Genomic DNA, 12,590 nt, shown 5'->3' on the forward strand with positions numbered 1-12,590 from the left:
CTTTACCATACTGGTTAGAGAACTAACTCCTTTATGGCCTTTTTAACATCTACAGACTCTTAATGCTGTTTATCAGCCAATCATCTCTAAGCTGTGCATCACTGTGAAATAAATAGATGCCTGTAAGCCCCCCAACCCTGAATGGTGCCGTTAAAACATTCACACACTACTAAAACTCAAAGGCTCGAGCTTCTGTTTTCTTCTTCCTCCACTAAGCTGTCAACAGTGACACTTTTGGCGATCTGTGCTCCACTGAAGTGGTTCAGACTCACTTGGCTTAGTATCTAAAGGACTCTGCTTTGTTAACAGGTCTTTTCAAGTGGTCTAACACAGAAAGTCAGAGACTCTGCTCTCAGAGAGCCAACTTACACCCTGGAGGACGTGTTTTTGTTGGCTCTCCACAGAGGGGGAACAGAGCGAGTAGGTGGACGGGTGATGGAGAAATAGAAAGAGAAGTTAGGTGTGAAACTTACACTCTTCCTGCACAGTTGGCTGAAGAAAGAACCACTGTTGGCACAATCAACACAGAGCCCACAATAACAAAAGAAGCTCTGCTACTACTGATTAGACTCCATGTGTGGGAAAAAAGGCTTACAAAGACAGAGCTGCAGAGATACAGGCTGTGGTGAGAGGCAAAGCATGAGGAGCAAAACAAACATACAAATCAAGGGTCGTATAACCGCACAAGCAACAGTTTTCAATTTCAATAAATCTGGTTATAATTAATTACTTAGTGATCAGACTTCCTGCTGATATCTCACTTTAGTTTGGTTTCATAATTTCCTCTGGCTATAATCTATAAACAGATTATATTTATGGCCAAATGGGGCAAATCTCAGTTGGGGGTATGCCACTTTGCTCTCTCGCTCCTTCCCTTTGTGTTTTTTGGGCTGAGAAAAATATATTTGCACATAAAACGATCCCGTGGTGCAGCATTAGAGATGCTATAGTCATTTAAAAAAATGAAATAGTGTTCACTGTGTAATTTTGAGTATTTTTTCAAAAACAATTAAGCGATTAAAATGGCATAAAATCCAGAATGAAAATTTTTACTTGGCAACAGGGGAAGCAAATTAGCATTTCTTTGCTTTCAGGAAGAAGTTAGGAGAAGGATGTTTGCCTCTGTCTCTCACTGCTGTCCCTTTCTTTCAGCAGGCCTGCCGTCCCCTGTGTTATTTATGAAATGAGGCCTTTGCTGACATGTGGGCAGACACACAAAGCGTCGTTTAGCACCGGGTCATTTGTCACATCAGAGCATTCCTTGGCACATGCAGGGAGGCTCCCTGTAATCTGTCAGAGTCAAATGTAAAGAGGCGACACAGAGCAGCAGGATCAGCAGACGCCCTGCTGTCAAATCGACTGTGACCCTAAACCCCACATTGTTCTCAGTTAGCAAATTCTTGTCTGAATGAAAGCTGAGCCAAAATACTGTTTTGCATCATGATGGGAAAAGACGCGAAGGCTTTTATGTCAAGATTACAGCAAAAGCAAAAGGTAAGCTCAATTTAAGATCACCAAACGAACAACAAAAATAGGAAAACAAACTAATAATATACTATCTAACGACAAGAAGGAAGACAGAAGACAAGAAACATCAACCACAGCTGAAAAGGCAAAAGTAAAGTAAAGCAGGACATAAAAACAGAACAAAACACATGAGGGATCTGTTTTCTACTGAGAGAAGTGACCTGGAGGTATCTGCTGGTCTGTAGCTGAATCCTCCAAACACTAAGGAAAGGTGCAGCACATCTTTTATGACCTACTTTACCAGAGGCTCCACTGAACCATCCTTTATGAAAGGAAAAGAGATCAAATCATTCCACAGTTCAAAGTGACGCACTGTCTTACAAAAAAAAAAAAAAAGCAGTTAATGTTGCGTTTTCTATTTCCTGCCATAACCTGCAGATATTTTTAAACGCACGGGTGAACTGTGAACTATGATTGTATTACAAAAACATTTTTTTAAGAAACCACCTTTACAATAGATAAAATGTCTACGTGGAAAAAAAATGTTTTACTTTTTTTTTAACTGTAAAAAATTGTAGTTATATAGCTAGTACTTAAGGGCCAACTTAAGCTTCCTTCAAACTTGTTCTCTTTTAGTTGTCCTAAGCGGGCTTTCTGATGATCACTGTGCCTCTGCTAATGTCACTCTGTTTGATTTGTTTGCTCTTATTCTTGTAGGCTCATTCTGAGATGGTCTGTCCCCACCAAATCATTCAGCTGCATGTCTGCCCTCCATCGTCTTTTGCCTCCTGGAAAAATCTGGCCAGTCACTCCCATTTTAGACTAATTCAGTTCAAACATTAGACGCTTCAGAACTTACCAGCAACATGGATCAACCTCCTTCTATTTCTGACACAAGTTGTCTCCTGTGCTAAGACCCTGAATTCCCCAGTTGCTAATAGATAAACGTTTTAAACTGGACGCTTAAGATTTAAGAAGGATGTTGTCGTTTCAGCACAGCAGGCTTAATCCACTGTCATGTTATTAAAGAGGCTAGAGTAAACAGAATCGGATTTTCTGCACATCATTCTGCCTCGACCGCAAGACATTTTCCATCAAATTCAGGTAAAGTGAGTAGGAAAATACACAGAATATCACTAAAGAACATGATAGGCACACAGAGAAAATAACTATAGGATTAACAGGAAACTAAAGAAAACCATTGGGACTGTGATACTTTATAACATACTGCATCATAGCCTAATCCAGAGAGGCTTATATTTCCAAAATTAGAAAACAGTTGTTGTGCTCAGAGTTTTAAACAATCCTGCATATTATCATAAACAGGTATTTAGAGGTTGAGTAACGTGTTGTCACAGGAAAAATTATTTTTCAGGTTTTACGAGCTGAAAAATGAAGGTCCACTAAAAACTGCAGCATCATCAGCACTCGGCAAGAAGTTGTTGGTTTCAACGCGACCAGCTTGTTGGTGCCTTTCTGTGTGGAGTTTGCATGTTTTCCTGTGTAAGCGTGGGTTCTCTCTGAGTAATCTGGCTTCCTTCTACAAACTGAACACAGGCATGCAGTTAGGTTCGTTGGTTAAGTGTAAGAAAATCAACTGTCTCTTTGATGCATATTTATCAATAAACCGTTTAACACAAATACAGTTACACTAGCTTTTTATCTATTACGTATGGAGTCAAACTTTTACTATTCAACCAGCTCCAGAGAGAAAAATAGAAAAATAAAGAGCACCACCATCCTACATGTGTCTCATAACCCGGAGCAACATCTAAAAGGATAAGATATCAATTTCCTGTTATTATACCCATATCTTTTCTGAGATTTATTTAATCTACCTCATATTGGATTTCCATCAGCAGTGCTGGCCTCCTTCTTTCTGCATTTACAGGCCTGTGGTTAACAGGGGTGTGTGAAGCATTTGCAATGGTGTGCGTGTGTGTGTGTGTGTGTGTGTGTGTGTGTGTGTGTGTGTGTGTGTGTGTGTGTAGATGAGGGTTTACTGATTTCTGATGGGCAGTGGGTGTTTTATTTCCTCTTAACATGTGAAAGACAACTCCTCCTCCAGAAGATGGAGGTCTCATCTTCATTAGTACAAACCTGAGGGTGAAGCTCTGCTGTAGATCCAGGCTTTCAAGCAGGGATGTGTCCACAAGGGGAGGGGAAATACGACTGCTCCCTCTGGTGCTACCCACCACCACTGATGTTGGATGAAAACATTAATGGGATCTTTTTTGTACAATGTAGTACAAAGCAGTGTGGTTTTAATGTAGCTGCACCCTATTTATGTCTTTTTTAAGCTGATTTCTGTTTCTGCTGTTTTCTTGTATATTGTAGATACAAAAACTGTAATTTATCAACTAATATTGTCTCCCCCATTGAATAAAAGTCCTACATCATAACATAACTTAAAGAATTCATTGTACTATAATATTCCAATAGAGCACTTTGCTCTCAGACTGTAGGCTTTTTTGTGGTTGCTAGAGTTTGGAAAAGTAGATGGGAGGCAGAGCATCAGGCTCCTGTCCTGTGGAACCAGCTCCCAGTTTTTGTTCAGGATATTTCAGATTAGAAATAATCTAATCTAGAATAATCCCAGCAGCATATAAGATACTAACCTGTTGCAACATTATCATGTTAATTATCATGATCCAGTAAAATATATGACTTTGCATAATGAGAACAGGCCCCCCCAAAATACATACAGACAAAAGATGCATATATGTAGACTACTCCATAATAAAGACTTTAACTGATCAAGCACACACATCCATACATATGCAATAATACTAAGTGCAATAATCCTTTCTGTCATCGTTGTATTTTTACTCAGTTGTATATAGTATTTGTATTTGTATTCTATTTTTATCTTATTGTATATTTATTTTATTTTATTCTACTATATATAGTATTTTATTTTATTCTATTCTGTACAGTTGTGTACTGTATTTATTCTTATTGTATTCTAATTTTTGCCTCATAACTTTTGCACTGTCCACTTCCTGCTGTGACAAAACAAATTTCCCAAGTGTGGGACTAATAAAGGTTATCTTATCTTATCTTATCTTATCTTACATGTTTTTAATGTTACTTATTACATACAGGGACAAAATACTTGTTTCCCCATTTTGCAAAAAGCTATTTTTATGTGTATAGCTGAAACCCACTAAAAAGGAGGAATGTGTTACTGTATACTGCATTTAAATGCCACATCGTTTTGCAAACTGCAGATATTTGACTTCCCAGATGCTTGATGGTGACTTGAGGAGGTCTGGGGACAGCAGCAGCAAACCCATCCTATGAAGGATTAAGGGATGTGTTTGATGGATGTAGGATTTAACAGGGGCGATAACAACAGCAACAACAACAACCTAGAAATGCCTCATGAATGAGTAAAAAGGCACAAAAATGCCACCAATGGCTGATGTCTGGAGGCGTTTCTCCAGCCTTCAGTCATCCAAGCGGCAGAGCAAATGATGGAGAGGAGAGGATCAGTGAAGTCAGCCTGAACCAAGACAGGATGTAGGGGCATCAACCTTCAAAATAAAACACACCTTGCGCAAAAACTTGATAAGCAAGTTTGAGGAATAGCTTATAATGATATCATTAAAATATTACTGAAGAAATATTGTCGGTATAACTGTATTTTTTAACCCTTATTCTATATTTTTTGTCTTGTTTTGATTTTATTTGTCTGTAATTTTCTTATCTTTTAAACTTATTTGTTTTGAATTTCAATTTATTTTCAGTCCATACAGTTTAGAGGCAGGATTACATAAATTTACTCTTCGTCCTACTCCTTTTCCAGTATGTAAACTGACCGGTCATAATGTTGTTGATGGCAGTTCAGTATCCCTTTTCTTGTTTATCTGTTTACAATGCTCTTTTGTTACTTATTTGTGTTTTCTTTTTCTTTTACATGTCTAAAATCAATCAAAATGTTTAGTTTGAATTTTACGCACTATTAGTTTTAATCTTTTTAAATGCTCATATTGTAAGGGATACTTGTGGGGGAGGTGGGGGATCAGATCAGCTTTTGCACTAAAAAAGACTTACAGCCAAGTGAACTTTTTATATAATAATAATAATAATAATACTATGTTTATTTATTCCTATTATAATTTAGTCTCCTTGGCTTGTAATAATGATTGATTAATAGACTCATTGAAGAGTATCCTTGTCCTTTCAATTATCCTGAAAATGCAGCTTCCTCTAACGGAAATCTTTTAGGACCTCGCCTAACTTTATGCACTTTTCAGATAAACAGATCAGTCAAAGTATCAGTAACTATCGGACTACTTAACTAAGAGGATCCCTGCTGCCAGGGATCGGTTCACTTTGCTTCAGTTTAGCTGCGGGACAGCCGTGAATAAACGCCGGTTTTTGAGTTCCGGGGGTTGCGCTTACCTGAGGAGCAGAGTGCCAGGCTACGGTTTCCGCTCGTGCCGTGTTGTGGTGACTAGCCGTGGTCACTAGCAGGGCTAGCTAGCTGTATGACTGGTGTTGCTGCAGCATAGAGAAAGCGGCAATTAGCCAGCAAGCAGGCTACTCTCACTCGTCTGTTTTCTTGGTTCTCTTTTTAAGACAGTTCGCCATCTCTGCTGATAACACATTATGTGCTGGGTGCTGCAGTAAGGTGAGTGTCACACAGCCTCAGGAGTTTCACATGTAAAGTCGTTAGCCTGGAAGCTGAATCACCCCGGTTAGCGGCGGACAGCGGCGCAGACTACTCCCTGGATTCCCGAGGAATTCCACTAATTTGTCCGTGTTTAAAACGTGTTTTAGTGGGGTCTCATTTTCAGGTGGTGCATGTTGTTGCAGCTTTTGTTAACTGTGTGGTTGAAAGAGCTTGTTTTAGTGTGATGTCAGTGCTTCTCTTTCATTATTTCATTGCAGAAATTCAAATTTTATTATCAAACATGCTAGCAAATAGCCCCCCCCCCCCGACACGCCGTGTTGGCAGCATTAAGTGCTGCTGCATTCTTATACATGAACAAAGTGCTCTGCAGATAAACTGTCTTGTTGTAACATCTGCAGAGCTTAAGCCAGTGATAACGGAGCAGCTGCTTTACGTAAATTGCATCTCTATAACGTTTAGTGGGTTTGTGACATAGTCAAAGATACTCCGGGCTTTTCTGTGTTTCTCTACCGACTGTGTCTTTTCCCCTCCTTTCTTTTGCAGGAAGGTCAGCAGATGGAAAAATGATATTTATACCCAGTGGATTACTCATCACGCCTTTCGAAATTGTGGAGTGCTTTTCTCCTTAGCATCATGCGTTTCTACAAATCAAGCCTAGTCTCCTGCTGCAGAGATTTCACCTCCTTACGTTTGGATTTATCCGCCAGTTTTTAAAGACGGTCCTTATCATCTTCTTCTTCTTTTTAGTGTCGTTCTTGTTATTATTTTTAAAGTGCTTCCGGTAAAACATTAACTATGTGTCTATGCGGGTTGGATATGCTCAGATAAACACAAGCGTGAAGTCGTGCGAAGGGAAGCCCAAAGAAGGAAGTCCAGGACGGGATAGGCACGCAGAAACTACCCCGCGTCCCAAAGAAACATGGCCTCGGTGTGGAAGAGACTGCAACGTGTGGGGAAGCATGCGTCTAAATTCCAGTTCGTGGCTTCCTATCAGGAACTAATGGTGGAATGTACTAAGAAATGGTGAGTTTTTAGCGACCACATTGCTGTCATTGAAGCCTAGTGAAAACTCTCTCTCTCTCTCGCTCTCTCTCTCTCGCTCTCTCTCTCGCTCTCTCTCTCTGTGTGTGTGTGTGTGTGTGTGTGTTTTGGAATGTCGAGCTTGTTCCTGGTGGCCATAATTCACACACACATACACTCACAGTCTCCTTGGTGTACAGGCATGTCTGTATGCAGGGAGGAGCCCGGCTGGCTTTTAAAATGTTTCTTTTTTTCTTGTGTATCGATGTGGATTTGGTGCAGTAGAGAGATTTCACTTCAACCAGATGTGCTGGCTTCACTCCCCTTCTCTTCCTCCGCTCACTCCTCTGTTGATATTCTTGAGCAAACCACTAGCAGCTCTAGGGATGCTTTTGGGAATCTCAGCTTGACCTCCAAACTCACCATATATACAAATTATTAATATAACCAGTTAAGTCTCATTCACAGGAAAAATCTAATGGTTAATGTAAACAGTCACATAAATACAACTCAAGAACAGTGTAAGTTGATGAACTCCAGACACACAACCTTTTTTAAAAAAGGTTGTGTGTCAGATTAAGTTTACATGAAGTCACATTGATCAACAGGAGACTGCAGCCTTTAAAAGTGACAGTTTAAAAGTGACTTAAACTCTTGATTATGGTTTTTACACATGTATGTACAGAGATGAGAGGGAACCAGCCCAAGTAGAAAACCAAGCAAATAGCTAGGAAAGTCTGCAGACATACAGAGAACAGTGATGTACATGATTTCCACAGCGATTGATAAAACATGTAGCTGCTTGTCAGAGGTGTTATTAAGTAGCAGATCATCGTACTCTGATAAAGGTTTAAAAAGTAGCAGAAATCAAGTGTTTACTCCCATTTGAGAGAGAAACAGGATAAGTTGAGATTTAGTCTGGACTCCAGTATTAGGTGTTTTAAATCAGCGGTCCCCAACCTTTTTTGCACCACGGACCGGTTTATGCCTGACAATATATTCACGGACCGGCCTTTAATGGATCGCGGATAAATACAACAAAATAAAACTAGTACCCGTACCGAAAAAAATAAGATTTATTCATAACACACATGAAAAGACCCAGGAAAACAGAGTTAACAATCAAAACGATAACAAAATAATGCTGAAAACCGATTAAAAACCCTGAAAACCATACTTTTCACACCTGAGCCTCAACTCTCGCGGCCCGGTACCAAACGACTCACGGACCTGAACGGGTCCGAGGACCGGGGGTTGGGGACCGCTGTTTTAAATGCCAAGCTGTGATCTACACCATTTGAGTTTCAGCCCTTTGTGCCTTTTTTGCTTTTTAGGATGATGAGGTGCTTTTGCCATTAACAGATGCCAACGAGAAGTCATTAATTACAGAGTTTCTTAAAATTAAATGCACTGCTTTTCCTTTTGTGAAGTTGCCAGCTTTACTGCACAGGAGTGAAAATAATGTTTGAACAGTAAAGATTTAAAATGATATTAATTGGTAGTGTAAATTTATAAATTTACATGTAAAGGTAATAGACATCTCGTTCTATGTACCATCAATGTTCTTAATAGATCAGTCATTACATGAGAAGAATAATTTAATCAGAAGTAATACTTTCTGTTGTGTGTCAGGTTTTAAAGGGTGCCTTTTGAGGCATGTCTTTCACAAGTCTTGGCTTATAGGACTTGTACATATCTATAAACAAAAAAACATTTTCACTTGTGTGTAATCATACTGGCATCACCACAGCAAGAATGCTGGTTATTGAATTAATAATTAGACTGTTTTGCAGGCAGGTCCTTGCCCTCCTGGCTTTAAAACCATACTAAGACATCCATACCCTTAAGTGACACGAATCTCATCCCTGCTTCTTTTAGTCAGATGTGAACGCTGTTAGAAATATGACAAAAATGATCTGCACACTTACATACTCTGCAATAGTAACATACATGCAGTGTTTTTAATCGGTTAATATTGTTTAGTTTTAGTTTAGTGGCTCATCTTGTGGTTGTATGCCAGAAATATTTGAATCTATGAAAGAGGCGGACGAGCTGTGCTTTTAGATGTGGAGATGAAGTGGAGAGATAGGTAGATACGTGCTACAGTTATGCCTGCAGCTGTGTGCCCTGTAACGAGGGAAAAGCTTGGGCTTGTAAGGTAAAGATGTAGCCTGCAGACACAGATTCTCAAGTAGCGTGCCGTAGGCGTGACTAACACAGCCCCACAGAGCTTCGACCTGGGACAGATGTTAACGTGTTGGAGAAAGGAATGACAAAAATGTACCTCTCTTCCCAGAGCAAAGGGTGGGTGGGCTCAGCTCAGTGTCAGTAGTACACTTTGTTTTGCAGTCTTGAGAGGTGCTTTCATCTTATGATATGCCAGAAATGTGTATACAGAGCCATTTGTTGTTATATAATACAATTCTTATCTATAGGTAATCAGCACTGCAGTGATTTATTGATCCTTAGAGATCAAGTGCTTTTGCATTTTGCTCAAAGCTGTGAAGATAAGTTGAACCCAAATTCCTGTGTTACAGCAGTCACAATTGTAGACACAATCTGTAACCAAACTGCTTAAACAGTTTTCAACCAGTTTCTTTCTTGTATTTGTATATAGGCATATGAAACATTATTGTGTGTCAGATGCACCAGTTTTTGTCAAATTAGTGTATCAGTCATTCTTGTGGCCAGAAAAACTCTTTTAAATGTATCAGGTGAGCAGTCACTTCAGGGCTGTAGTGGGGTGTTTCAATCATATTAGAAGCAGCCCCCAGAGCTCAAATGGTTCATAACGTCTTAAAAAAAAAAACAAAGCCAAAAACCAACTGAACCAAAAAAAAAGCCCATAGTTCTTTTTAATTTTCGTAATCAATAACAGGAAGAAAAAGGCTGAATGCTTACTTTGTGTCAGTACTCCTGCATGTGCCTGTATGTACACGTGTGGGTGATTTGTGCTTAGTGTGAAATATAAAAGCATTTCAAATATTCAAAGGCTTAGTAGAGTAATCTCTACAATCTTGATAACTGGACTTCAAATAGTCACTTCAAGGACGTGTTTTCCTTCATGTCGAACTCCTTTGCCTCAGGCTGCTTGCTGCTTCTTGTCACATGATCTTTGGTTGAGCTTGAATAATCTTCAAATTTTATAAAGAATACATGTTTTAACTGAAAGTTTGTACACATTTTTCATTGTGCCAAGTTTTTATGTAAATGAGTGTACTTCTATTGTCTGATTTATTTATTTTTAAATTTCTGTTTCTCTTTGAGTGGAGTTTAATTTCCTCAGGCATAAACCACATTTTTTGTTTATTAAAATATCAGTAAATACCAGTGATATGAACCAAAAAGCAAATAGGAAGAATGTGTGTGATATAGGGATGGTCCCCGTGAATAATTTATTAGTTGCCCTTGAAAGCTTAGGTGTAACCTTTGACTGTCTTTTCTGAACTGTGCGGTTTCTGTCATATTTCAGGCCTGCTTGTAGAACAAAATGACTAGGTTTGCATCAAAAGTTGATGAGGGTGGGGTCTGCCTATTCAGCTACCATTTTTGTTGCTGTTTTTATTCACACTGATTTGGTCGAAAGCATTGCAGCGGCTGCAAACAATATCATCTGCAAATTATGCCGGGCGACAGTAATAGCAAAGAGACAAAGCACTTTTGGAATATGGGGAAAGCCAAAAACTGCACTTCCTCCACTTCCGTACCATTGATTCATTAATGCTGAATTCTCTCTTTGTTTTCTTTGAGAAAATTAAAGGATTTTAAGTGTGCCTTATAGTGTGTAGAATACGTTATACAGAAGAAAAGAATATATCGTGATATATATCGTTACCGCACATGCTTCAAATTATAACGTGATATGGATTTTAGGCCATATCGCCCAGTCCTAACACTGATTGATACTGAGGTGCTAAAACCCCAGTTAAACAGGTGGGAAAAAGAAAACTAAAAGTTAGGCAGCATTCAGAAATTTGTCAAAACTAAGTGTAATGTAATGGAGTTCCATTTAAAAATTGTATGTGTGTATATAGGATCCATTTGAAAGAATTAATAGTCATAATATCATTTAAATGTGGTTGAAATGTACTTAAGGTCAGATTAGTTTGTGGAGTTCAGTCTCTGCTACCCAGATCTTGCAGTAAAATTCTTCTTAAATAGGTTGGAAAAACAGTATAAACTTAAATCAACTCATATGCTTAAATTTTAGTGTCTTATTCACTAATTTCATGTATTATTATGTTTTCATATTTTGAGAATTGTGTAAGAATTTAGGGCATCTGAGGATATTGATTCTCTTGTCACGTGTTTTTATCATCCACTCAACTAGTCATGCTGACATGTCTGCTTTTTTTCCCTCTACAAAGGCAGCAGGTGAGGTCACAGTCGGCTTAAAAACAGCTTTAGCTGTGTAAAGATATAATCTGTTTATTTGCACACTGAACATTTTATTATTTTTACTGGTTTACCCACCATCAGATGGGGGAAGGAAGTAAAGCCATAATGCTTCCCCAGACTACATTGACAGAAACAGTAATTCAACCTTTCATAACATGGGAGGAGTTCAAGTATTGCTGCCTTGAATTTTTATAAAGTTTATTGTCTGACTTTGGTTATTTAGCATATTAGTTTGCATCCAGAGTAACATGTTAAAATGCAGAGAAGAGAAATATCTGTTTTCTGTGAAAGACAGATTTTTTTTTTGTGCGAGTCAGGGTACCTTCTTTCTTACTGTGGCTCCCAAATCCTGCAGATTTGCAAACTGTCGACTCTTACATGTAGTTTTAGTATTTGGTTCACAAATGCCTTCAATGAGTTATTCCTGATTGTTGGACAGGTGTTGTCTCCTTTCTTGCTGAAGGAGAATATGGAAAGTGAGCTTTTTAGGTACATTGAGAAAGGGATATAAATTCTAAATGTCTTCTGAAATCATGTTGGTAAGTTCTAAAGCATCGATATATTACACAGCCCGAATTTGTCGTCCGCTTTTGTCAGTTGAATTGGTGATACAGCCTGTGAAAAAGCGTTCTACCTGTTAAACCCAACCACATCAATCATTTTACACTTTTGGATCATTTCCTGTGTGGGAAAGTTTGCTGCTAATGTAAGCAGAAATGTGATTGATGGAGTTTTCTTTCCTGTTGTTATATTTTTTTAAAGTGATTTCAAGCCTTTATCTGTGCCCTTGTTGCTCTATCTGATTGATTTCTGCAGCTCAGGAAGTTAGAACATCACTCACACAGCCGTTTCAGACTGCAGGATCAATGCTGATGAACCATTTAAAATTTAATGAATACACTGTTTTTCTTTGCCAGGGAAATGAGACACCATTCAGTCTTGCAGCAAGACTGTTCTGTCTTTACATGAAATATTTACATTAGTATCACTTGCTTTTCATTCAAAGCAGGTAATTATGATGCGTAATAAGTGGCAGGAAGTTTGTAACTTATAATTCTTTTAGAGA

At 38.6% G+C, this 12,590-nt stretch overlaps 1 protein-coding gene across 4 annotated transcripts in view; it reads left to right on the forward strand.

The window, feature by feature from the left end:
- The first annotated feature begins 5,727 nt into the window (after positions 1–5,727).
- Positions 5,728–12,590, forward strand: part of ehbp1 (EH domain binding protein 1) — a 163,563-nt gene continuing 156,700 nt past the window's right edge. For 3 of the 4 annotated variants that reach the window (XM_004553474.4, XM_004553475.4, XM_004553473.4), the window contains exons 1-2: positions 5,728–6,103; positions 6,650–7,129. In XM_004553474.4, coding sequence (XP_004553531.2) covers positions 7,026–7,129 — 104 coding nt within the window. In that variant the 5' untranslated portion in view covers positions 5,728–6,103; positions 6,650–7,025. The remainder of the gene's footprint in view (positions 6,104–6,649; positions 7,130–12,590) is intronic. The other variant, XM_004553472.4, reaches the window with a different exon arrangement.

Source organism: Maylandia zebra, linkage group LG13, assembly GCF_041146795.1.
Source record: "Maylandia zebra isolate NMK-2024a linkage group LG13, Mzebra_GT3a, whole genome shotgun sequence".
NCBI classification, from domain to species: Eukaryota; Metazoa; Chordata; class Actinopteri; order Cichliformes; family Cichlidae; genus Maylandia; species Maylandia zebra.